The sequence below is a fragment of the Lampetra planeri genome, chromosome 38 (assembly GCF_965212315.1).
Source record: "Lampetra planeri chromosome 38, kcLamPlan1.2.h2, whole genome shotgun sequence".
In the NCBI taxonomy this organism is placed as follows: domain Eukaryota; kingdom Metazoa; phylum Chordata; class Hyperoartia; order Petromyzontiformes; family Petromyzontidae; genus Lampetra; species Lampetra planeri.
In genome coordinates this window covers 5,030,765-5,056,737 of record NC_136144.1, presented here as the reverse complement: position 1 = coordinate 5,056,737, position 25,973 = coordinate 5,030,765, and the positions used below count along the sequence as shown (strand labels likewise).

Sequence of the window (25,973 nt, the reverse complement as noted above, 5' to 3'; positions counted from 1 at the left end):
GACCCCCCAACAGTCAGGACCACATTGGGTTATTCCATTTATTTTCAGACTGGGCTTTAAAAAAAAAACGCACATTTTTTTATTCTTTATTCTGTACATTCTTTTTATTGATTGATTATCATTATTAATTGTTATACGTTTTTTCTTACTTCTCAGACGACATTTACTTAACTCGACCAAGAACCCTGAATGCATTGAGACAAAACACAATTGATAAATGTTCACAGATCACACACCTGTAATGTTTCATATATATAATAAAAGTTATCAATCAGTTTTAAAAGATAAATCATGCATTCGTGTTTATGGAAGTCTGTCTGAACATTAATTAAAATAAATGAGATAACCCTCTCTCTTCTTCTTGTAGAGCGTCTTTCGCACCGTACGTAAGCCAGCCCGTCATATGCTACACAATAAATCAATCCACGGTAACATTTCGGCCTGTAAACAGCCTCCGCGTGGTCTTACACGCGGAGACAACAACGGGGGAGTTTGTTAACGGTTGACGGCTATACACTGAGGCACCCCCCCTCTCACTCCACCACCCCCGAGTTGATTCCCGTGATAAAAATTCCCGTAATAATTATTGTCCAGTATTGATAACGGCAATGCTGTAATTATCCTGAAGCACTTTCCCACCGGCACAACCGAGCCGAGCCAAGACCCACAAGGCAGACGTCTTGAATCTTGCTGGGAGGAGGGGAGGGGGCCAAGCAGAGCCAGGGGGCGGTGCTAACGACGAGTTCAGAGTTCATCGCGCGTGACGTCAGGGGAACGGCTCGGCTTTGGGAGTGAAACAAAAAAAACAACCCGGTTAAAAGAGCTTTATAGCTCATCCGATTCCTCCAGTATCAATAAATATTCGGATTCTGGCTCGGCACAGCCCCCGGCACGGTTTGGCTGTGCAGTGGGAAAAAAAAAGAGGTAGTGGTGTCTCTTGGTGTTGAGGTATGTCTGTGTTTCAACTTCACTGGCAAGCTACTAAAACATGGCTTCAAGGACTCAACAAACCTCAATAAACTTCCAAAATAAGCATCGGTCGCAGGGAGGCGGGAGGCGGGAGGAGGAAGGAGGGAGGAGGAGGAGGGAGGAGGCCCGGTGCCAAGCGTTTTGCTCGCTTGACGTCAAAGTCACCGCAGGAGGGGGCCCACTTCCACGCTTTTGGACGCTTCACCAGCCTGCTGGTGATTCACCAGCACAGTTGACGGTACCAAGAAGGTACCAGCCCGACCCGTTCCGTTCGGACCGTTTGCTCGACGGCTCACGCTGGCGCGGGGCGCGGCCGCGTCGGTGACCTGACTTTCCTGGGGGGGGGCGGCGGCCGCCAAAGGCGGGCCGCTCACTCAGTTCCGGTTTTTCTGCGTCACGTGGGGCAGGGGCCGCCGCGTCCTTTCTCGCTCCGCTGCTGGACGAGCTGCAGGAGCTCGGCCCGGGTCAGCCTGAATCCGCCCACCTCCAACGCGGCCGGCTCGAGGCTGCTGTAGGCGCTGTCCGTTTCTCCATCGCCGCCGCCGCCGCCGCCGCCGCTCGGATCCAGCAAGAACGGCCACATCTGCAGCTTCGTCTCCGTGATCGCCGTCCCGGGGAAATCCGCGCCCGGCGCGGACCTCTCGACGGCTGCGTCCGTGGCGAGCGGCGGAGTCGTCCCTCCGCCTCGTCCGCTCGTCCGCTCACGCGCTTTGGAGATCTCGGCCACAAGCGCCGCGCCTTCCGGCGTCTCCCGCAAGCGCCGCCCGCCGCCGCCGCCAGCGCCGTCCCGGACCGATCCGGCGCCCCCGATCGCCGCGCTCAGCTTCCCGAGGTCGCCGGGCAGACGGAAGATCCGCGCCGAGCGCAGGCACGAGGGCACGTCCGCGCCGTCGACGCACACCGCCACCATGACGTTCGCGCTCCGCCACACCGCGTCCTGCTCGCACAGCAACCGCAGCGCCGGCGTGAAGAGGTCGCCCAGCTCGGTGGCGCCGCCGGCGTCGTCCGAGCCCGCCGGATCGCCGGCGCCACCGCGACGCAGGCCGCTCATCTCGTCCCAGCGGCGCCGCGCCGCGCCGGACGCCAGCACCACGACGGCGCCGCCGCTCAGCCGGCACCGCTCGAGCCGCCCGGCCAGCCAGGGCCCCGGGCCGAGGCGCGCCACCTCCCGCTTCTCCCACGCGTCGAGCGCCACGTCGGCGCCGCAGCGGCTGCGCAGGAACGTCGCCAGCGCCGCGACGAGCGCCAGCGGCGAGGATGGCGGGCGGTCGGCGCTGTCCTCGTGGGCGTGAAGCAGCAGCACTGCGGGGGGAGGGAGACGCGGAGGGATGGGTGGGTGTCGCCGTGGCGGCTAGGAGATGTTGACTACCTCGCGTGGTATACAGGGGGTCGTGGGATTGATCCCGACCCTGACGCCTGATGCTGCTGTATGTTTGGAATTTGCATGTCTCTCTACCCGTGGTCGCGTGGATTTATTCTCCGGGTCCTCCGGTTTTTTCCTCCACATTTAGAATCGACATTGCGCGTTTAGAGTATTTGGCTGCTGTACATTTCCATGTGAAAAGCCACTTCGTTGAGTTTTGTGGCCAGGTCGCTTCTGAAAAAGAGCTATTTAGCTCAGCGGGCCTTACCCGGTAAAATGAAAAATTGTTCATAGTTTTTAGTTTTGTTGCAGAGGTTCGCGGTTGGAATCCGGTGGCCGCCCTGGTTAATACAGGGCGGTGCGGTTTGAATCATGCCAATGCTACGGCACCATCTGCTTCACTCACAGTGGATGTAAAAGGTCCCACCCCGACGTCATCCCCAGCATTCGAAAAATGACACCGCAAATGATTCAATTGGGATCGCACACACAGCAGCCGCTGGGTGGGGGGGGGGGGGTGCCCTTTCCAACGTGTTGAGGTGATGAGTTGGGATAAACATTTTTTTTATCTCTCGGCACAAAGCAAGCGGGGCGCTAACATCGCAAACCCCTCGTCATCGCCGATGGTACAGACACACAGACAGACAACATGGCGACCGGCAGACACACGGAGGCACGGATACACGGAGACAGACACACACGGATACACGGAGACAGACACACACGGATACACGGAGACAAACACACGCGGCCAGACAGAGCGTTCCTGCGTGCGTGCGATTACCCCCGCGCTATCGATGGGGCAGCCGTGGCATCCATCGGTCAGCTGGGCTACTCCGGTTCGACCGATCTTCGCAACGCACGTTCTGGACGACCACGGTCGCACGCTACCGGCAGGTTTTTAAAGTTCTGCTTGCGCGTCGTCAGGCACGCGCTTCGGCCTCGTGGAAGATCAAAACCCCGGGGGGATCTCCTGGCGTCGGCTCTTTCACAACGAGGCGTTCGTGTAGTACTTCCCGTAGACGACGACGATGGCGGAGGTGCGCACGGTCGTGACGACTCGTCGCCGGGGGGTTGGGGGGGGTAACGGAATCGTCGTTCAAGTGGCTCGCTCCACACCCCTCGATGAGCGCGGTTGGCTACGCGTGTGGCGGTGCGAAAGACGTTCAGTGTACGTACGTACGTACACAGACACACACACGTACCCACATGTACCTACACGTACGCCAACACATGTACACACATGTACGCACACACGTACACACACGTACGCACACACACGTACCCACATGTACGCACACACGTACACACACACACGTACACTCACCCATTCGGCTTTCTTTGGCGCCACCAAAAAATCCTGCGACGGAAAAAAAAAGCGAGAGACAGAGAGAAAGTAGCACCGTGTGAGCACGTGTCTCCATCATCACCACCATTATCATCATCATCACCATTATCATCATCACCACCATCACCATCATCACCATCAGCAGCAGCCATGATCAGTCCACTGCTGGATGAGGCCTCCCCAAGCTGCCCCCACCACCACCGCCACCACCTGCCTCTCGCGACTCTGCTACAATCCACCTCCTGGCAAAGGCACGCGAGCCCATGTTGTAGCCATGTTGTAGCCATGTTGTAGCTCCATCTCCCTACCTTGGTTGGACGTCCCCCCCCCCACGCACAGGGCGAGTGGAAGGGAGAGTAAGGGATTGAGTGAGTGAGCGGCAGGGCGGGTGAGCAGCGGGGTGGGTGAGCGATGGGCTGGGTGAGCGATGGGGTGGGTGAGCGACGGGGCTGGTGAGCGGCAGAGTGGGTGAGCGGCAGGGTGAGTGAGTGGCAGGGTGGGTGAGTGGCAGGGTGGGTGAGTGGCAGGGTGAGTGAGTGGTAGGGTGGGTGGCAGGGTGAGTGAGTGGCAGGGTGAGTGAGCGGCGGGGTGAGTGGCAGGGTGAGTGGTAGGGTAGGCGAGTGGCAGGGTGGGTGAGTGGCAGGGTGAGTGGCAGGGTGAGTGGCAGGGTGAGTCGTAGGGTGGGTGAGTGGTAGGGTGGGTGAGTGGTAGGGTGGGTGAGTGGCAGGGTGGGTGAGTGGCAGAGTGAGTGGCAGGGTGAGTGGCAGGGTGAGTGGCAGGGTGAGTGGCAGGGTGAGTGAGTGGCAGGGTGAGAGGCGGGGTGAGTGAGTGGCAGGGTGGGTGGCAGGGTGGGTGAGCGGCAGAGTGGGTGAGCGGCAGGGTGAGTGAGTGGCAGGGTGGGTGAGTGGCAGGGTGAGTGGCAGGGTGAGTGGCAGGGTGAGTGAGTGGCAGGGTGAGTGAGCGGCTTACGTCCTCGTGCGTGGCCCAGCGAGGCTCCCAGTGCGGTGAGCAGGGCGCCCACGAGCACCACCGCACCCAGCGCCAGCAGCGGAACCCAGCGCCAGCGCGGCACTGAGCACAGGGAGAGAGGAGTGGTGGGGGGAGTGGTGGGGGGAGTGGTGGGGGGAGTGGGGGGGGGGGAGTCGGGGTGGGGGGGTGGAGATGTGGGAAAACGACATCGTCATTTTCATCTGCGTCGTAATCATCGCCATCAAAGCCACCGTGTTCATTAGAATCATCATCATCATTTCCGTCTTCATTATCACCGTCATAACCCGTAATTAGCATCATCCTAATACAGGTTGTCTGGGTTAGATCGCGTAAATATGTAAATGTGTCGTTAAACCCGCCACCACCCGACACAGCCAATCAGTAAGGTTTGTCACGTAAACAGAACGTGGCCAATTCGTCACTCCTACAACACACCGATTGTGTGTTGGAGAGCAAAGCCACAACATTTACAATCTTTGCTCTCCAACACACAATCGGTGTGCTGTACTAGTGACGAATTGGCATTATTCGTTTTACGTGACAACCCTTACTAGTTGGCTGTGTCGGGTGGTGGCGGGTTTAACGACACATTTTTTATATTTACGCGATCTAACCCAAAAAACTTCTATTATGGATGATATTGGTCGCGAAAGCCTACGACGTGTTAAGCATCATCGTTATCATCAATATTATTGTTTTCACTACCGTCATCCTCACTACCACCTTCATCATCACCATCACCTTTAACCTCATCGACATCTTCGTTAGATCCTCACCGATACGTCATCGTCATCAACACCCTTTGTCGTGCCACTGCTGGATGAAGGCCTTCCCGACCCGTGTCAGTCGTGGCCGACGACTGACCGTACTTCACCACGTTGGTCAGTGCCGGTTGATGAAAGCGGCGGGCGGCATCGGGGGGGGGGGGGGTCACAGTGGGTCGGCGGGGGGGGGGGGCAGCAGCCCGGGAACGATATCGCGATCTCACTCGCCGTCGACGTGAGCCGTGTCACCGATGCGAAGTGACATTCCGTAGAACCGCGCGTGCGTACGTGCGGTTCTACGGAACGCGCAGCGCGCACGTGCGTACGCGCGAGAGAATTCCTCATGCCCACCGGCGACCGATTGCGAAAGAAAGCGCCGACTCACCGCACACGACGTCGCTCGGCGCGTAGAATTTGTCCGCCTGGAGCTGAGGTGGAAGCGGTGGTGGGAGGAGGGGGGGAGACGATAAATCACGTTGAGCAGGCGAGCGAGCGAGCGAGCTCACACCCACGGAACCAGAGTCTGGCCAAGCCACATTCCCACGGCAAGGCCGCATTCTCACGGCCGCTGCTGGGCCAGGAACAGCCCTGGGCAGCTCCTTTCCTACACCACCCCTTCGTCACTCTACACAAATACTCATACACTTATAGAGACCCATACACTTACAGAGACCCATACATTAACAGAGACCCATACACTTACAGAGACCCATACACTAATAGAGACCCATACACTTACAGAGACCCATACACTTACAGAGACCCATACACTAATAGAGACCCATACACTTACAGAGACCCATACACTTACAGAGACCCATACATTAACAGAGACCCATACACTTACAGAGACCCATACATTAATAGAGACCCATACACTTACAGAGACCCATACACTTACAGAGACCCATACACTTACAGAGACCCATACACTCACAGAGACCCATACACTTAGAGAGGCCCATACACTGACAGAGACTCATACATTAACAGAGACCCATACACTTACAGAGACTCATACACTCACAGAGACCCATACATTAACAGAGACCCATACTCTTGCAGAGACCCATACACTAATAGAGACCCATACACTTACAGAGACCCATACACTTACAGAGACCCATACACTTACAGAGACCCATACACTCACAGAGACCCATACACTTAGAGAGGCCCATACACTGACAGAGACTCATACATTAACAGAGACCCATACATTTACAGAGACTCATACACTCACAGAGACCCATACACTAACAGAGACTCATACACTTGCAGAGACGCATACACTAACAGAGACCCATACACTTACAGAGACTCATACACTTGCAGAAACATATCACTTACAGACACCTACACACTTACAGAGACCTATACACTGACAGAGACCCATACACTAATTGAGACCCATACACTTACAGAGACCCATACACTAATAGAGACCCATACACTTACAGAGACCCATACACTTACAGAGACCCATACATTAACAGAGACCCATACACTTACAGAGACCCATACATTAATAGAGACCCATACACTTACAGAGACCCATACACTTACAGAGACCCATACACTTACAGAGACCCATACACTCACAGAGACCCATACACTTAGAGAGGCCCATACACTGACAGAGACTCATACATTAACAGAGACCCATACACTTACAGAGACTCATACACTCACAGAGACCCATACATTAACAGAGACCCATACACTTGCAGAGACCCATACACTAATAGAGACCCATACACTTACAGAGACCCATACACTTACAGAGACCCATACACTTACAGAGACCCATACACTCACAGAGACCCATACACTTAGAGAGGCCCATACACTGACAGGGACTCATACATTAACAGAGACCCATACATTTACAGAGACTCATACACTCACAGAGACCCATACACTAACAGAGACTCATACACTTGCAGAGACGCATACACTAACAGAGACCCATACACTTACAGAGACTCATACACTTGCAGAAACATATCACTTACAGACACCTACACACTTACAGAGACCTATACACTGACAGAGACCCATACACTAATTGAGACCCATACACTTACAGAGACCCATACACTTACAGAGACCCATACACTTACAGACACCTACACACTTACAGAGACCTATACACTTACAGAGACCTATACACTTACAGAGACCTATACACTTGCATAACTTCGATGATGATAATGGTGACGACAACGATGACAGCGACGACGATGACGCGTCTCACTCACTATGACGCATATCTCCCCCTGGTCACCGACTCCGGGGTTCAGCGGGAAGTCGTGGGTGATGGAGCCGCTCTCCTGGTGAGGACAGAAGAAGTTGGTAACAGGAGGAGGAGGGAGGGGGGAGGGGGAAGGACCCTCGCATCAGACGGGGACTCGAACTCATTCCTCCGCGTTCCCCGGGGGCCGAGACGGGAGGTGACGGCAGGAGGGCGCACAGAGCGGGGCCGCAGGGAGCCACGGGGGGGGGGGGGGGGAAGGCGAGGAGGTGATAGAGAAGACATCACGCGGGCACGCAGCGTGTGCGCTTGCAGGGCGCTGGCTGAGATGTCACGGCAACTCATGCCAACCACTCCAATGCCCCTCCACAACTCGTGCCAATCATTCCGATGCCCGGTTGTTTATTGTTTTGCTGCCCAGGGGACCCCCTGTTGGGTAGCTGTCCCTGCGCAGGCGCGTATTGAACCACGACACAATTCCATGGTGACCTGCATAGGTCACCATACTTCGATGGTGATTACCGTTGAACAAACAATGACAGGTACTGCTATTTTAGTGCACACACTCGACAGGAGGTACAAGAACAATGGGCTTGTATAATATGCGCATGCATATAACACGTTGATTGCCATATAAATAACCCATTGTCATTTATAAGCATTCATTAATCCCCCCCCTCACGTCACTCAAGAAGTGCTCACAAGTGATGTCATCACATCTACCCCTCTATTTAAGGAACGAACAAGGAGCATTTATCCACAGATCTGGCTGTCGCCTGATGATGCTGGTTGTAATTACTGTTGAAACGTCGAACTCAGATTGTAAATGTTGTGGCTTTGCTCTCCAACACACCGGTGTGGTGCTGTACTAATAACGAATTGGCACGTTCCGTTTACGTGACAAACCTTAACCAATTGGCTGTGTCGGGTGGTGGTGGGTTTAACGACCCATTTATATTAACGCGATCTAACCCAGACAAACCGGTATTACGAGTGACGATGACATTCATGATGATGACGATGGCAACGGCGACGATGATCGCGATCATTACGACGATCGACGATCGCGACCACGCCGCCGCCGCCAGCGGAGACGAAACGATCCGCTCACCAGTTCCTTGAAGGTAGCGCTGTCCATGGCCGTGTCGCGCCCTCCCCGTCGCACCAGCAGCGTGGCGCGCACCTCGTACATGCACCTGCGCAGCAGCCCGTCGGCGCGCAGAGTCACGCCGCCCGGCGCCCGGCTCAGACGCAGCGCCCCCCACTCCGCCGTGACTGCGGCAAGCCGACACCGCAAGGACAACCCCACGGTTATTGTCGTCGTCGTAAGTCATCGCCGTCATTGCCATCATGCGTCGTGTCCGTCCGGTGCTCGCCGAGCTCTTTTGGCTTCCGTGTTGCCGAACGGATACGTTACAAGGTCGCGCTCATGATACGCGCGCGCCACAAATAAGTAGCCAAGGGGCTATAAACCATCGCCACACCAACTCCGCTCGTCATCCTTGCAGCAGCAGCAGCGGAGGCTTTTGGCTCAGCCAGCGAACAAAGACGGTGGTCGTCACCGCGTCGCGCTCTTTCAGATGCGCTCCGGCGGCCGTCCGGAACGCTCTTCCTTCCGATATTCGGAAGCCATTGGAGCTACGGCACTGTTAAATCGTCATTTAGATTGACGAAGTCATTTCTTTAGAGCTGCTTTTTGTGTTTAGTTTGTTGTCCTTCCCCGCACCTCCGATTGGCATGCTACGTACGGTGCGAAAGAAGTTCCAACATGCTGTACATACATTGAAAGCTCAACGCGCTCATCAATAACAGTGGCCTTAAAATAAAAAAAAGTCATATCAGTACAGCAAGCAGGTTACTATGAACCTATTTCCTGCGACGTTTCCCATTCCCTCTCCTCTTGCGAATAGATTTCCTCAATTCAGGGTGGTTTAAAACACGAGCAGTGGAAATAAAATTACCGTGCATGCACGTGCATGTGTGCATGCACGTGCATGTGCGCATGCACGTGCGTGTGTGCATGTGCATGCACGTGCGTGTGTGCATGTGCATGCACGTGCGTGTGTGCATGCACGTTCACCATTCTCAAAGGGACATTTCTGGACTCGCAACGAGCTTTCCTTGGTAGCGTAGACCTGGGCACACACACACACAAAGACAAATATCCCCCGTATAGCCTTAACAGACTGTTGGGGCAAGTTCTGTTAGCGAGCACCTATGAAGGCCAGAAAGTCACACGATGGGGTGGGTGGCCAACACCACGCCGTGCCGCCTTTGTCTCCCCAGTGGCAATGTTTATTACACACCGCAACAGGTACTCATTTGAGACTGAGTCTACCTAGGGGAGGCCCGGGACCGCTTCAGAAAATCGTCACTGGTGTTGGCCGTGAGCGGGAATCGAACCCGGATCGGCAGGTTCGTAGCGCAGCGCGCTAACCGCTACACTACCGCCACACACTCACGCACACACGCACTTACACGCGCACGCAGTCACACGCACAGAGAGCCGGAGTTGAAACCGCGAGGAGCGAAACACAACCTCGTCCACGGTCACGAAATGCGGCTAAAGGCGAAGGCGCAGCCCCGCAAGTGCCCGCTCACTCCGCCGCCTATGGAACAGGTGGGGGAGCGTGTGTTCTCTCTCCCTCCCCGTGGTGATTGCGTGGATTGCCCTCCGGGGTCCTCCCTCCACATTTATAATTAACGTGCGTTTAGAGTATTTGGCTGCTATAAATTTCCACGCAATGAGCCACTTCGTGGAGCTGTCATTTGTGGTCAGGTCGCTTCTGAAAAAGAGCTACGTAGCTTAGTGGGGCCTTACCTGGTAAAATAAAAATAGTTGCGTTTTTCTTGTGTATATATATATGTTTAAGTGATTTGTTTATCTTTCCTATACTTCACTCCTATTGTGTTTTTGTACCGTTTGTTGTCGTAACGTTCTGACCCCGTGCCCCTTCTGTACATTTATGAAAAAGAGCTTTATAGCTCATCGGACTCCTCCTGCACTATAAGTATAAGATTCTACTTCTGAATGAAGTAAAACTGTTTACAGTTTTAGCACGGTGCCAAGTGGCTCTTGAAGCAATGAGAGCCGGGCCGGGCCGTGAACAGGGCCGGCACGGCACAGGTCTCGCTTCCGAAGGGCCGTGGGAACGCAGCGGGAGCGGTCACCACCACCACCAACGCCACCGCCGCAGCCGCCACCGCCGCCGCCACCACCACCACCGCTACCACCACTGCCACCACCCCCACCACCGTCTCACCTCGACGCAGAGGCAGGGCATGGCTTGCTCTATGATGAACTCGCTCGAATTGCTGCTCCCTGTCAGGGTCCGAATCTGCGGGAGGCAACGACCGTGCGAGCGTTTTCACCACTCCGTTTGGATTGCTCCTGCAGTCTACATAAAGATTCCGATTCTGAAATGCCAGCGAGTGAATAGAGCCCAGTCCCCAAGCTTCTGGGCTCTATGTTAAGTGACCACGGCCCAGTCCCAAGCCTCTGGGTTCTACGTTAAGTGATCATGGCCTAGTCCCCAAGCCTCTGGGGCTCTACGTTAAGTGACCACGGCCTAGTCCCCAAGCCTCTGGGCTCTACGTTAAGTGACCATGGCCGAGTCCCCAAGCCTCTGGGGCTCTACGTTAAGTGACCACGGCCCAGTCTCCAGGCCCCTGGGGCTCTACGTTAAGTGACCACGGCCTAGTCCCCAAGCCTCTGGGCTCTATGTTAAGTGACCACGGCCTAGTCCCCAAGCCTCTGGGGCTCTACGTTAAGTGACCACGGCCCAGTCTCCAGGCCCCTGGGGCTCTACGTTAAGTGACCACGGCCAAGTCTCCAAGCCTCTGGGGCTCTACGTTAAGTGATCATGGCCTAGTCCCCAGGCCTCTGGGCTCTACGTTAAGTGACCATGGCCCAGTCTCCAAGCCCCTGGGGCTCTACGTTAAGTGATCATGGCCCAGTCTCCAAGCCCCTGGGGCTCTACGTTAAGTGACCATGGCCCAGTCTCCAAGCCCCTGGGGCCCTACGTTAAGTGATCATGGCCCAGTCCCCAAGCCTCTGGGCTCTACGTTAAGTGATCATGGCCTAGCTTCCAAGCCTCTGGGTTCTACATAAGTGATCATGGCCTAGTCCCCAAGCCTTCGGGGCTGTATGTGAAAGCACCATGGCCTGTGACTCGAGAAGAGCTCCCGCAGGAAAGGAAATCTGCGCAGCCGCCTCCGCTGTGACGCCATGCAAAGTATGACTCAAACCACGAAGACAACGAAGATGGAACGTTCTGACGAGTGGGCTTATCGGCGAGATGTTAACTCCCTCGCCTGGTATACAGGAGGTCGTAGGTTCGATCCCAACCCTGACGCCTGCTGTATACTTGGAGTTTGCATGTTTCTGTATGTCCCCGTGGTCACGTAGATTTTTCTCTGGGTTGTCCGGTTTTTTCCCCTCCACATTTAGAATCAACATCACGCGTTTAAGAGTATACGGCTGTTATAAATTTCCACGCGATGCAAAGCCGCCACTTCCCCATTGAGCTATCATTTGTGATGAGGGGAGGGGGTGCTCACGGGTGCGATGTCGGCACAGTTGGCGAACGTGAGGTGGCACAGCCGCACGTTGTATTCCGGGCGAGGGTCCAAGCTTTGGTAGGACACCAGCAAGCGTCCAGGCGACGCGTTGACGGCCAGGCTGACGAGTGCCGTCCACTCTGCCCCAAACCGCACACGAAGACAGAGATCAAACCGCCACCCGTTGTGGGCCTACGCAGGCTCGTCGTTAGTGAGCACCTATGAAGGCCGGCGCGGTGCACGGGACGAACGTACGTATGTCCGTTGAACTTCTTTCGCACTACGCGTAGATAGCCACGCTAATCGGAGGTGCGCACAGGGGAAGGACAACAAACTAAACACAAAAAGTAGTTCTGATTTAATTAGTTTTCAATCTGGATGATTTAATGGTGCATAGTTCCCGGTGGCTTCCTAACATCAGAAGGAGGAGCGTTCCAGACGGCAGCAGAAGTAGCGCATCTGAAAGCGCCGCGCGGTGCGGTGCGGTGACCACCGTCTTTGTTGCTATGGATAGCCAAAAGCCGCCGTGACTCAAGAGTCAGATCTAGAAAGTTATCCATGCGGTGAAGGCAGTCCGACTGTTCACCGGGTAAAGCCCGCCAAATAAACTGGCTCTTTTTCAGAGGCGACCTGGCCACACGTAATGACAGCTCGGCTTATGTGACCATCACGCCTGGGGATTTACAGGAGCAGCCAAATAAACTCAAGGGCGGCGTGACGTTGATTCTGAATGTGGAGTTGGGGGGGGGACAAAACCACCATGGGGAGAGAGAGAAAACACGTGGACTCCAAGTACAAGGTGCTTCAAAACAATGTTAACACTTATATGGGACTTTCGTTTTTAATGGAAAAGAACGGATAATATACACTGTAACATGATAGCAAATGTATGTTAACAGTTTCAAATAGTCAAAGAGTCTCTCCACTTGTTCGCCATCATTGTCTACGCGTGGCCTGGAATCTTCTCCATGTGGTCTCCAGAGCCTGGAGGCACATTTCTTGCGGTGTTGTTGCAAATTCTCCCAAGTGTTCAGATTTTTTTGAAGCACCCTATATACAACAACAGGCACTGTCAGGGTCCAGGATCGAACCGACGACCTCCTGCGCGCCAGGCATGGGGGATAACATATCCTCGCCTCTGCGACGGCCCTGACATTTCAAGGCTTTCTAAACATTGCCCTAGATTGAACACTAATTTTCGATTGAAAACTAATTTTTTATTAAAAACTCATTCCTTTAGAACTGCTTGTTGTTGCGTTTCTTTTGTTGTTCTTCCCCCACCCCCCACGCACCTCTGATTAGCATGGTTGGCTACGTACGATGTGAAATAAGTTTAACATACATACATTAAAAAGTTCAATGTATATTCTCCGGTAAATATCAGAAACATACCAAATGTTGGGTTCTCAAGGGGGGGGGGGGGGTGCAACTGCCGACCATGGCCCTTCCCTCCTCACCCCTTCGGTGCTTGTGCAAGGCGAGGTGCACCGTGTGGCCATCGCATGAAGGCTCGCTGGTAGGTCATGGGGACAGACCCAGGTGTTACGGGTTATCAGCACAGACTATTGGAGCAAGTGCTCTTGGCGAGTAGCACCTGTGAGAGGGTCGGTGGCCAGCACCACGCCCGGCCACCTTCGTCTCTGACCTGTGCTGAAGTCTACACGCAGCACCAGGCACGCACTTAAGGTTGAGTCGACCTAGGGGAGGCCCAGGATCGGTTGAAATATTCACACTTATCGGGCATGAGCGGGAATCGAACTCGGGCTGCCGGGTTCGTAGTGCTGTCCGCTAACCACTACGCCAGCGCTCCCCACCGCTGACATGCTGGCACACGTATACGGACACACACGCAAGTGTGTACATGTGTATGTACAGTGAGTGGTGTGTGCGGTACATACTATTGCAGACTGGTAACTTCCTAAGGTTTGGGTCAGTACAAACTGTGAAGAGAGAAAGACAAGAGGTACGATCAATGCTGCCTGCCTTGATCTAGCACAGGTATCGAGTTAAAACCCCGGGATTGTACCTCGTGTAGCTCAGCCGTGAGTCTGACCCAGTCGTGAGTCTCACCCAGCCGTGGGTCTGACCCAGCCTTGAGTCTCACCCAGCCTTGAGTCTCACCCAGCCTTGAGTCTGACCCAGCCTTGAGCTTGACCCAGCCTTGAGTCTGACCCAGCCTTGAGTCTGACCCAGTCGTGAGTCTGACCCAGCCTTGAGTCTGACCCAGTCGTGAGTCTGACCCAGCCGTGAGTCAGACCCAGTCGTGAGACTGATTCCGTGTACAATCTCTGCCCACGCGTGTTCCCAGCACGATAGGGGGAGGGAGGGGGGTGCGCTGGCGAGGCTGTGTGGTGGCGAACGTACCTGGCACGGTGTAGTTGGCGCTGGCGCTCTCCACGTACGGCTGGCTGTGGACTCTCGCGTACACAAAGTCCCCGGGCCTCACGGAGAAACACGAGTACGTGAAGCTCCACTGTGACACGACGGGCAACACGGGGGGGGGCACGGAGACGCGGGCAACTCAACGGAGACCGTCCCGGCGCAGACAGCGTGCGTGTGTGTGCGCGCGTGTGTGTATGGATAGCGGTAGTGTAGCGGTTAGTGCGCTGCGCTGCGTATGTGCGTGTGTATGTTGAACTTCTTTCGCACCGTACGTAGCCGACCGTGCTAATCCGAGGTGCTACGAACCCGGCGACCCGAGTTCAATGCTCGCGCACGGCCAACACCGGTGACGATTAACTGAACCGGTCCTGGGCCTCCCCGAGGTCGACTCAGCATTAAATGAGTACCTGGTACGGTGTGCAGTTAACATCGCCACTGGAGGAGACAAAGGCGGCCGGGCGTGGTGCTGGCCACACGCGCCCTTGCGTGCCATGCCGGCCTTCATAGGTGCTCATTAGCAGCATTTTCCCCCACAGTCTACGAAGGCTACACGGGAGATCTTTGGCTTTGGGGTCGGCAGTGGGCACTGTTTCTGTCATCCAAGGGATTACTGTGAGGGTGGCATCTCCAGCTCTTTCTCAGAGTGAGCAATAGTTACCAGGTCATCCACATCACATAACGTGGAATAACAGTAGGAAGCCATCCCTGGATTGCACCCGGGCATCTATTAGCCTCCCATTGTATCCTTAGCAGACGGAAATTCCTCCAGTAAAACCATGGACAGTTGCTGAACCTACTTCAAAGACGATGTTAAATAGTGGAGGAGCCAGAGAACGTCCCTGTCGCACTCCACCGTGAACAGGGAGTGACTCCGACTCCCGACTACGCAGATTTACCCGGGCCTGCCCACCATGGTGAAGGTCCTTAATGATTGTGATCAGAATCAGGGACCCAGAAAGCACGAAGAACAACCCACAGCACTGGCCTGTTGATCGTATCCTAGGCCTTGGCCAGGTCAATAAAGCGGAGATGTAGGTTCTGTTGAAATTCTCTACACCTCTGCTGTAGCAGACAGACAGAGTATGGAGCCCGTGCAGGACCGCCCCTACCTAAAACCACACTGGTGGAGAGAAAGATGGCCAGGCATGGTGCTGGCTTCACTACCCCGTCGTGAATTGGTTTGGCCTAAATAGGTGCTTACTTACAGCTCTTAGCGGTTCTTAACCTTTACTGCAGCCTTGGAACCCTTTGGTTCTCAATCGTAAAAAAAAATGTGTTACACTGTTAACAAATACAAAGAGGGTTTGATGAAAAAAAAAGTTAATTGTAACTTACGTGCCCGTGCTTAATTTGTGTTGTCGATGATTTACTTTCGAAAAAAATGTGGCCATGTCTCGCACCTCCAGAAAGGGCATCTCTCACCCCCTGGGGGTGCAGCGTGCAGCCCCTGCCCTAGAGCCTGCGAGACTACGCGCGTCACTTGCCCCCCCCTTCCCCCGCCCCTCCCCTTCCCCCGCCCCTCCCCCCTTCCCACACCGCCCCCCCTCCGTGCTCACCGGCCGTCCCTGCGGGTCGCGCTGCTCCGCGGGGGGTCTCGGGAAGCGCAGGGAGACCTCCTCGTGCCGGTCGCGGATCTTCACCTTCACACAGAACCCCGTCACGCTGCGCACACTCGCTACTCGGCACGCACGGGGGACATGTGGGGACACACAGAGACACACGGGGACACACGGAGACACAGAGACATACGGGGACACACACGGAGACACGGAGGGGCACACGGAGACACATGGGGACCAGGGAATACACCGGACACAAGAGGACATACCGGGACATGCGGGGAAACACAGGGACGCAGGAGGACATGCAGTGACAGGAGACACACGGGGGCAGGAGACACACGGGGACATGGGCAGGAAGCAAGGACAAGAGACACGGGGCCAGGAGACGTGGGGATGGAATAGCGAGACAAAGGAGTGGGAGACACGAGAATGGGAGACACGGGAATGGGAGGCACGGGGACATGAGTGGGGGACATGGGTGGGAGACACGGGGACATAGGAGACACGGGGACAGGAGACACACGAGTTAGTAACCTGTGTGGCGAAGCCATGAGGAACAGGGAGCAGTTAGGACGCTGACGATGATTATGGTGATGACTGACGATGCTGATGATGATACGAATGAAGATGGTGACGCCAATGACTGATGAATATGATGTTAATGCCGCTGCTGCTGATGATGACAACGCTGATGATGACTCTAATCACGATTACGACACCGATGATGATGAGGACTTTGATGACGCTGATGCTGAAAATTAAAATGGCAATGATGCTGATGATAATGGCGCTGATAACGCTGCTGGTACTGATGATGCGAACGATGACAATGATGATGATGACGACAATGATGACGATGATGATGACAATGATGATGACGACGACAATGATGACGATGATGATGACAATGATGATGACGACGACAATGATGACGATGATGATGACGATGACAACGATGATGACAATTATGATGATGATGACGACAACGACGACGATGACGACGACAATGACGACAATGACGACGATGATGATGACGAAGACGACGATGATGACGAAGACGACGATAATGATGACGACGATGACGACGATGATGACAATAATGACGATGACGACGATGACAACAATCATGACGACGATGACGATGACGACGACGATGATGACGATGACGACGACGACGATGACGATGACGACGACGACGATGATGATGACGACGTGGCTTCACCATCCACGGGCAGGCTCCACGCGACTCTCAGCACCAACGCTGTCCCGTTGGCCGAGGGCACGGTGGCAAAGCGCAGATTCTGTGGGCCCGAGGGCAGAAGGTCGCCTCCCAGAAGAGACTCGCAGCCTGCATGAGGGACACACGGGGGACACGCGTGGGGACACGTGAGGGACATCTGGGCCGATCCATCGCAATCCCGAACCCACACAGTCCTGCCCGAAACCATGCGGTCCGACCGGGACTGACTAGAATCCATCATAATTTTTCAGAGTTCGTCTGAGCCACCAGGGCCCATCAGAATCAGAATCATTATTTATACTGCAGGAGGAATCCGATGAGCTATAAAGCTCTGTTTTTCACACAGATGTCCAGTAGAGGCGGGTGAGCGAGTCACAACATCAGTGAGCAAGCCGCAACAGCAAGAAGCCCTTCTGTGCCAAACGTGAAGCACCCAGAAACACGGGTGAATGATTGCTGAATGAGGTGGCTTATCATCATTATCACCACGTGGAATATGCTTATAAATGTGGAGAAAAACAACGCGACCACGTGGAGAGAGAAAGACACGCAAACTCCAAAAACGCAGAAGGCGTCAGGGTCGAGATCGAACCCACAATCTCCTATATACCAGGCGAGGTAGTTAACATCTCCTAGCCACCTTGATGATGATGATGAGAGAGACACACGCAAACTCCAAATATACAGCAGCAGCAGGCGTCAGGGTCGGGATCGAACCCACAACCTCCCGTATACCAGGCGAGGTAGTTAACATCTCCTAGCCACCGTGATGATGATAATAAGAGAGAAAGACACGCAAACTCCAAATATACAGCAGCAGGCGTCAGGGTCGGGATCGAACCCACGACCTCCTGTATACCAGGCGAGGTAGTCAACATCTCCTAGCCACCGTGGCGATCCTCAGAGTGGTTACCAGGGATTACCCGTGACCTGCCTTCGTCCGCCAATCCGATTACAATGTCCAAGTTACTTTTATTGTCAACGCATTCAAGACTCCCAAACGATGTGGCCGTGGACCAACTCACCTCTGACCACAGTGCAGGCGAGACCCTGAGACAGAAGGCAGAGAGAAGAAACAACGGTGATTAATGGGCAACGCAAACACGTCCTTTGTAATTCCCAACAATACCCGCAGAGGAGGTGAGGCAGGGTGCCCTGCTGAACCACGGCGGACCCGAGTTCGAGCCCCTGCCACGGCTCGCGTTAGTTGCGGGTGATATCAGTCACGGGGGGGTCAGGGGTCAGCAACCTGCGGTGGCTCGTTACGGAACTGGCTCTTGACATGTTGTCGGGGGGGGGGGGGTTACCGAATTCGAAAAAAAATGGCTCTTGTTGTTTTGGTTGCCGACCATTTACCATGGGTGTCCAGTTTACTATGAGAGTCCAGTTTACCATGAGAGTCCAGTTTACCATGGAAATATATCTTACTATGGGAGTCCAGTTTACCATGGAAGTCAAGTTTACCATGGAAATCCAGTTTACCATGGAAGTCCAGTTTACCATGGAAATCCAGTTTACCATGGGAGTCCTGTTTACCATGGGCGCCTCATTAAGGAACTGCTTCGTGGCGTCATCTATTAAGGACCCGCCACGCGGTGCACAGCAACTCTTGAAACATCGCGAGCGTTTTACCGAATCCGACGAAGGAAATGACTTCTAGTTATTTTTGTCGCCGACCGCTGGATTTGAACACACACACGGAACATGAGAACTAGGGGAGACAAAGGCGGCCGGGCGTGGTCTCGTTGGCTACCCAACTCTCTCGTGTGCCGTGACGACCTTCATAGGTGCGCGCGAACAGAACAGGCTAAACCGTGTTGTGTGTTCACGTCTTTGTATAGACGTGTGTGTGTGTCCCTCATTCGGGAGCGGTAGTGTAGCGGTTAGCGCTACGCTGCGCTACGCTGCGCTATGAACCCGGCGACCCGAGTTCGACTCCCGCTCACGGCCAACACCGGTGACGATTATCTGCCCCGGTCCTGGGCCTCCCCTAGGTCGACTCGGCCTCAAATGAGTACCCGGTGCGGTGCGTAAACATCGCCACTGGGGAGACAAAGGCGGTCGGGCGTGGTGCTGGCCCCCCCCCCTCGTGTACCGTCCCGGCCTTCATAAGTGCTCGCTAATAGCACTTACCCCTGCAGTCTGTTAAGGCTACACGGGGGATCTTTGTCTTTGTAACTAATCGGAGCGGTGGTGCGGCGGCTTGCGCGCTGCGCTACGAACCCGGCGCCACCCGAGTTCAAATTCCCGCTCGCGAACTCAGCCCCTAGGTCGACTCAGCCTCGAATGAGTGCCTGGTGCGATGTGTAAAACACAAACAAAAACGTCGCCAACTGGGAAGCCAACGGGGGCGGCCGTGGCGGCATTCATAGAGGTGTTTGCTAACAAGCACGGAGAGTCTAAGGCTCTAAGCTCTCAGGGGTGGGGAACCTTTTCTCTGCCAAGGGCCATTTGGATATTTACAACATCATTCGCGGGCCATACAATATTTAATTCAACTTAAAAATTAGCCCGTTATATTTGGTCAAACATTTAATTAACTCACCCCTAATGCGATGGCTGGAACTGCTTCTCTTTGGCGAGGCGTGTGATGTTATCCGGTATTGATAATGTTGCTACTCGCAACTGCTTTTCCAGGTTTGCTCCTAAATTTGTTGAAATTCGAGTCCCGCCTGCGGTTGCCTTGGCAGGGCCAGACCCCTGGACTCTAAGGTAACGTTGGTCTTTGATGGCCCCCTGTTGCGTTGTTAACGCGCACTCACCTGTTGCGAGCAATTCCCGCTGCACGTGTCGCGTGTCCGAGTCGCCAGCGACGGGATCACCATCATCACCATCATCATCGTCGTCGCCACCATCCCCATCATCGACCACGGTCCCAACCTTTTCATCTCCATCATCATTTGACGTTAAAATCCCTTCGTCTTGCGTGGTGGGGCGGTGGTGGTCTTGGTGATGATGAATTATAAATCCACGGCCGTGCGGGAAGAAGTCGTTGAAATCGCTGTTGCTGGCCACAGACTTTCCGGGCTCGCCATAGGAATGTGTAATTTCCACCCACCGGATCCGCAAGGGCTGTAACAGAAGTGGACGTTGAATGGGGCGCCGAACGTCGCAATGAGCGCGCTCCGCTCAGGCAGTCGCTGCTGGCTCGTGAGAGGCGGGGAGAGCGAGGAGGAGGCGGGGAGAGCGAGGGGGAGGGTTGGGGAGGTCTTCATCAAGCAGAAGATTGATCATGGTCGATGAGGATGACATAGGAGCGAGGGGATGTGCAGGAGGGTTGGGGGGGGTCTTCATCAAGCAGTAGATTGATAATGGCCGATGAGGATGAGAGGGGAGAGAGTGAGCGAGAGGTGGGGGTTTTACATAAAGCTAAGTTTAAAAATGTAAAAAAAAAATACGAAATGATGAACGAAGCAAAGTGCCGACTACACCGAGCATCTTCTTGTTTCCACTGATCGTAAAAAAAAAACGAGAGAGGGGAACGAGGAAGATGTGCGTGAGAACAAAAACAACACATCCGTGTCATGGTTAGGAATGATGCGTCAACGTACTAAAGACGCGAATGGCAAGTTGTTGATTTGGGGATAATTACCGGGAACCGGTTGGACAAATGCAGTCGCAGATCTCTGGGCGCACAGCCCTGCCCAGAGGCGTCAAACCCGGGCAGCCCTCCTCATTCCTCAAGCGTGACGGGGGGGGGGCAGAAGAGGGGCGGTTTGTGAGCTCGGGCAACCCAGAAGGCTTCAGAGAGAGAAACAAATATAACCCGTAAAAACAAAGTTTTTCACTATAAATCCTTTATATGCGTGGCGGCTAGAGTACTCTCGTCCTCTGGCTTGAGATGGCTGCCACCTATGGGTCAGATGATTGCATGGCAGCATTAAGCAATTGGTAATTAAATATAATATTTTTGTCCTGAAAAGTGTAACATTTTGGAAAACATTTTTCACGAACATTAATTGTCACGCACAACGAGTCTGTGTGGGAAATGTCAGCTCGATTGGATCACGGGAAGTGGGTTAAAAAACGACTGAAAGATTTGCACGGTCCTAAGCAAGCAAGCAAGTGAACTTAATATAAAGGATTTAAAAACCACAAAGACTTCCACGAGTCTTCGTCATCGGCGTTCCCAGCGTTCCGTGTTGTTCTCCAAACTCCCGTGGTTGTGTTGTTGTTATGTTGTTGTGTCTCTCACTCGGTGTAATTCCGTACAGGGCCTCTCTCCTCTGCGCTTCACTGACCACTTCTCAGATGATTTTTTGTTAATTTTTATCCTGGAAAGCCACTGTCATTTATATGCATTCACAAATCTCCCACCCACCCACACCCCACCACTTGGCTCAAGAAGGGCTCACAAGTGATGTCATCACATCTACCCCCTCTATTTAAGGAAGGAAACAGGAGGAGGATGTCTCCACAGATCATGCTGTCCGCCTGATGTTGTAATCACTGCCGACACGTCACGCGACTCAGACTGTACAACATACGCATGCAGTACGTTGATTGCCATCTAAATAACCCAACCGGCATTGGATACCAATTGTCATTTATAAACATTTATTAACCCCCCCACCTCACGTCGCTCAAGAAGGGCTCACAAGCGATGTCAGCACATCTAACCCTCTAGTTAAGGAACGAAACAGGAGGATTTTTCCACAGATCTGGCTGTCGCCTGATGATGCTAGCTGTAATTACTGGCGAAACGTCGAACTCAGATTGTAAACGTTGTGGCTTTGCTCTCCAACAAACCGGTGTGGTGCTGTACTAGTAACGAGTTGGCACGTTCCGTTTACGTGACAACCCTTACCTTATTGGCTGTGTCGGGTGGTGGCGGGTTTAACGACACATTTATATATTTACGCGATCTAACCGAACCTAACCAAACGAAACCAACCCCCCCCCCCCCTATATTATGGAGATGAAGCAAGTACATTATTTGGAGCAATGCTCACCCGACATGCTGTTTAATGTTTCCTACAGCTCGCGAGTTTTCCATTCGCCCTGCGCTCGAATTCCTCACCGTGCGAACACCCCGCGGTCGCCTTCTCGTTCTTTGTGCCTGCGTCGCTCCGGTCGATCGTACGCCCTGAGGCTACCCCCCCCACCTCCCCAATCGAGACTCGTCCATCGCCTCTTCGTTACCGCTCGCGCCCCTTCTGACGCAAGTGTCGTCTTGCTCCGACGCTGGTGCAGCAGAGACACCCCCGGGGAGAAGAGCCGCTGGGTCGTGCGCAGGCCCCGTCGGGGTTTCGAAGGGTACAGCGTGCGCTCTCGGAGCTCTGTGAATAGTGTGTCTATGTTGTGTGTCTCTCTGTGTGTGTCTATGTTGTGTGCCTCTCTCTGTGTGTCTCTGTGTTGTGTGTCTCTCTGTGTGTGTCTATGTTGTGTGTCTCTCTCTGTGTGTCTATGTTGTGTGTCTCTCTCTGTGTGTCTATGTTGTGTGTCTCTCTCTGTGTGTCTATGTTGTGTGTCTCTCTCTGTGTGTCTATGTTGTGTGTCTCTCTGTGTGTGTCTATGTTGTGTGTCTCAGTGTGTCTATGTTGTGTGTCTCTCTGTGTGTCTGTGTTTTGTGTCTCTCTCTATGTGTCTATGTTGTGTGTCTCTCTCTGTGTGTCTATGTTGTGTGTCTCTCTCTGTGTGTCTATGTTGTGTCTCTTTGTGTGTGCCTCTCTCTGTGTGTCTCTGTGTGTGTCTCTCTCTGTGTGTCTCTGTGTGTCTCTCTCTGTGTGTCTCTGTGTGTGTCCCTCTCTGTGTGTCTATGTTGTGTCTCTGTGTGTCTATGTTGTGTGTCTCTCTGTGTGTCTATGTTGTGTGTCTCTCTCTGTGTGTCTATGTTGTGTGTCTCTGTGTGTCTATGTTGTGTGTCTCTCTCTGTGTGTCTGTGTTGTGTGTCTCTCTCTATGTGTCTATGTTGTGTGTCTCTCTCTGTGTGTCTACGTTGTGTGTCTCTCTCTGTGTGTCTATGTTGTGTGTCTCTCTCTGTGTGTCTATGTTGTGTGTCTCTCTCTGTGTGTCTATGTTGTGTGTCTCTGTGTGTCTATGTTGTGTGTCTCACTGTGTGTGTCTATGTTGTGTGTCTCACTGTGTGTGTCTATGTTGTGTGTCTCTGTGTGTCTATGTTGTGTGTCTCACTGTGTGTGTCTATGTTGTGTGTCTCACTGTGTGTGTCTGTGTTGTGTGTCTCTGTGTGTCCCCCATGGATGAGAGAGGGGGGGTCCCTCATGGATGAGAGGGGGGGTCCTCCATGCATGAGAGGGGGGGGGTCCCTCATGGATGAGAGGGGGGAATGAGAGGGGGGGTCCCCATGGATGAGAGGGGGGGGGGGGTCCCCCATGGATGAGAGGGGGGGGGTCCCTCATGGATGAGAGGGGGGGTCCTCCATGCATGAGAGGGGGGGTCCCTCATGGATGAGAGGGGGGAATGAGAGGGGGGATCCCCATGGATGAGAGGGGGGGGGGTCCCCCATGGATGACAGGGGGTCCCCCATGAATGAGAGGGGGTCCCCAATGGATGAGAGGGGGTCCCCAATGGATGAGAGGGGGGGGGGTCCCCATGGATGAGATGGGGGGGTCCCCCATGGATGAGAGGGGGGGGATGAGAGGGGGGGTCCCCATGGATGAGAGTCATCCCTGGGCTCTCGTCGGGGCTCTCACACGGCGGTGCCACAACACCAACTCGGGACTCGCACACATCACCACCTGTCCATGTGTCACGCCACTAAACTCCCGACCCCCCGCCTTACCTTGCCTAACCCTCCCCCCGCTTCGCCCCCACCCACCTCTCTCTCCACCCTCACCCCACCCCTGGACAAACATAAATCCAACGCTGTGTCCGGAGGACAGCTCATCAGCGGGGGGACAACACGTGAGTGAGGCACACACAAATGTCGCCTACAAATGCCAATTGTTTTTTGTCTCCCAACGCGATCGAACGCGCTGCGCCGATACAAACCCCCCCACCCCCTTCGATTCGCCAGAATCGTTCGCGATGACTCCCCGCGTTGTTGTTGTTCCCCCCCCCCCCTCTCTCCCACGCAAATTCTGAAATAGGACACCTTTACACAAATAGCGTTTCGCCGCACATCAAACCAAACACGTTGTTGTGGCCGTTCGCAGTGACGGATTATCCCAGGAGCACAAGTAGCTACATGTGTAGGAGATACATATGTAGTAGCTACTACACGTGTAGTAGCTACGGGCCCCACAACTTTCAAGGGCCCCGCGCTAAATGCTTTCAAGCCATCAATTCCTGTTCAGTGATTCTGCACTTGCTCTATTACTATAGTACTATACCGCATTCAACTTTTATGAACGGCTGGGTGTTTAAGGTTGCGATTCGTCGTAGTATCTGGCTGAACAGCAAATGAAAAAATACAATTACTTAATATGCAAGTAAAAAATTTGTGTTTTAATATTTACGTGTTATTTTAAAATTTAGGGCCCCTTGATAGCATATGCTACAGGCCCCGCACTAGCTTAATCCGGCACTGGCCGTTCGGCAAAAAAACACCTTCTTAACGTGCGAGTTTGTCTTGTCGGTGTTGTTGTTGTTAGATGGGCGAGTGTCTCGGTGTGACTCGGTGCGTATTGTGGACTTGAGAAGACTCTTCGACGGCCGGTACCAGCGGTGTCAAGATCGCCCTCACTTTGGGTGACTCTTGCGAATGAGATTCATCTCACCCGGTTCAACAAAGTCAACTCGAACGGACCTTGACCTCGGCGGGAGGAGGCTCAACAGAGGATGTAACTGGGCAGTGCCAGGCTAGGTGCACGCTGAGACTCCCGGGCAGCTGATGGCAGTCGCCCTCCTACAAACAACGGGAGGAGGAACGACGCTCACAACAACGAGCGGAGAGGCCGGGGCGACTAAAACACGGCGAGTTGGCACAGTGGGGAACACAGTTGGCGGCTCTGCGAGTCGTTCCAGTCAGTCAAGCCATACCACGTGACCTTGTCCCGTGACCTCCTGCCAGCAGCCAGTTGTCAACACTCCACGTGGCCTCAAAAGTGCACCTAGCCTGGCACAAGCGCCGACGTGGCATCACACCGCCGCTTAAGTGTCAAAAAACGATTGCCGTTGTTGTTGTTGTTGTTTACAGGCAAGGGGCAGGAGGGGGCAGGGTTGTGTGCGGCGACAATTGTCAAGCTGCCCGTGCTTTGTGTCCGTAGGACGGCCAACTCGAGTTGACTCCACTTCACTCGGCCTCCGCTTAAAGCGACGTCAACTCGAGCCCGAGATTTAAACAAACAACAACAAAACGAAACGTGGGCAGTTTCGACGACTGGCAGTTCATCACGCGAGTTGTGGCACGAGTCGGGGCCGTCAGGATGCGTCGAATACCTGCGGCGGAAAGGTCAAGAGGACGCGTTCGGCGACAAATGAAATTGTGCAAATTGTAGGTGACATTTAAAAACGATTCGTGCCGCGCCCGCAAACGCTGTCGGCGGGTTGGCACGCCCCGGGTCGATGTGCGTGTCCACTGTCACTCGGCCACCCCCCTAAGGTGAATTCTGACAAACGGGAACGCAGCAAGCTCCGGGT

General features: G+C 54.1%; 1 protein-coding gene across 1 annotated transcript; it reads right to left on the bottom strand.

The window, feature by feature from the left end:
* Positions 1-74: 74 nt before the first annotated feature.
* LOC144731230 (uncharacterized) lies at positions 75-21,714 on the bottom strand. The gene is made up of 15 exons (XM_078612245.1): positions 20,195-21,714; positions 18,458-18,482; positions 17,415-17,540; positions 16,187-16,305; positions 14,613-14,721; positions 14,147-14,188; positions 12,249-12,388; positions 10,952-11,026; positions 9,769-9,823; positions 8,800-8,963; positions 7,696-7,767; positions 5,820-5,862; positions 4,650-4,751; positions 3,660-3,692; positions 75-2,271 (listed from the first exon to the last, which is right to left on the bottom strand). The coding sequence occupies exons 1-15, from the start codon at positions 20,330-20,332 to the stop codon at positions 1,364-1,366; spliced, it is 2,151 nt and encodes a 716-aa protein (XP_078468371.1). The 5' UTR covers positions 20,333-21,714; the 3' UTR covers positions 75-1,363.
* Positions 21,715-25,973: the final 4,259 nt, after the last annotated feature.

Bases quoted from the DNA above. Each gene is read 5' to 3' on its own strand.
- LOC144731230 (XM_078612245.1), bottom strand. From the start codon at position 20,332: ATGATGATGGAGATGAAAAGGTTGGGACCGTGGTCGATGATGGGGATG. The intron at 9,824-10,951 runs GTGAGACGGTGG...GTGTGTGCCCAG, and splicing joins TGCCCTGCCTCTGCGTCGAG to GTCTACGCTACCAAGGAAAG. The intron at 8,964-9,768 runs GTGAACGTGCAT...GGCTTGCCGCAG, and splicing joins GAAATGTCCCTTTGAGAATG to TCACGGCGGAGTGGGGGGCG.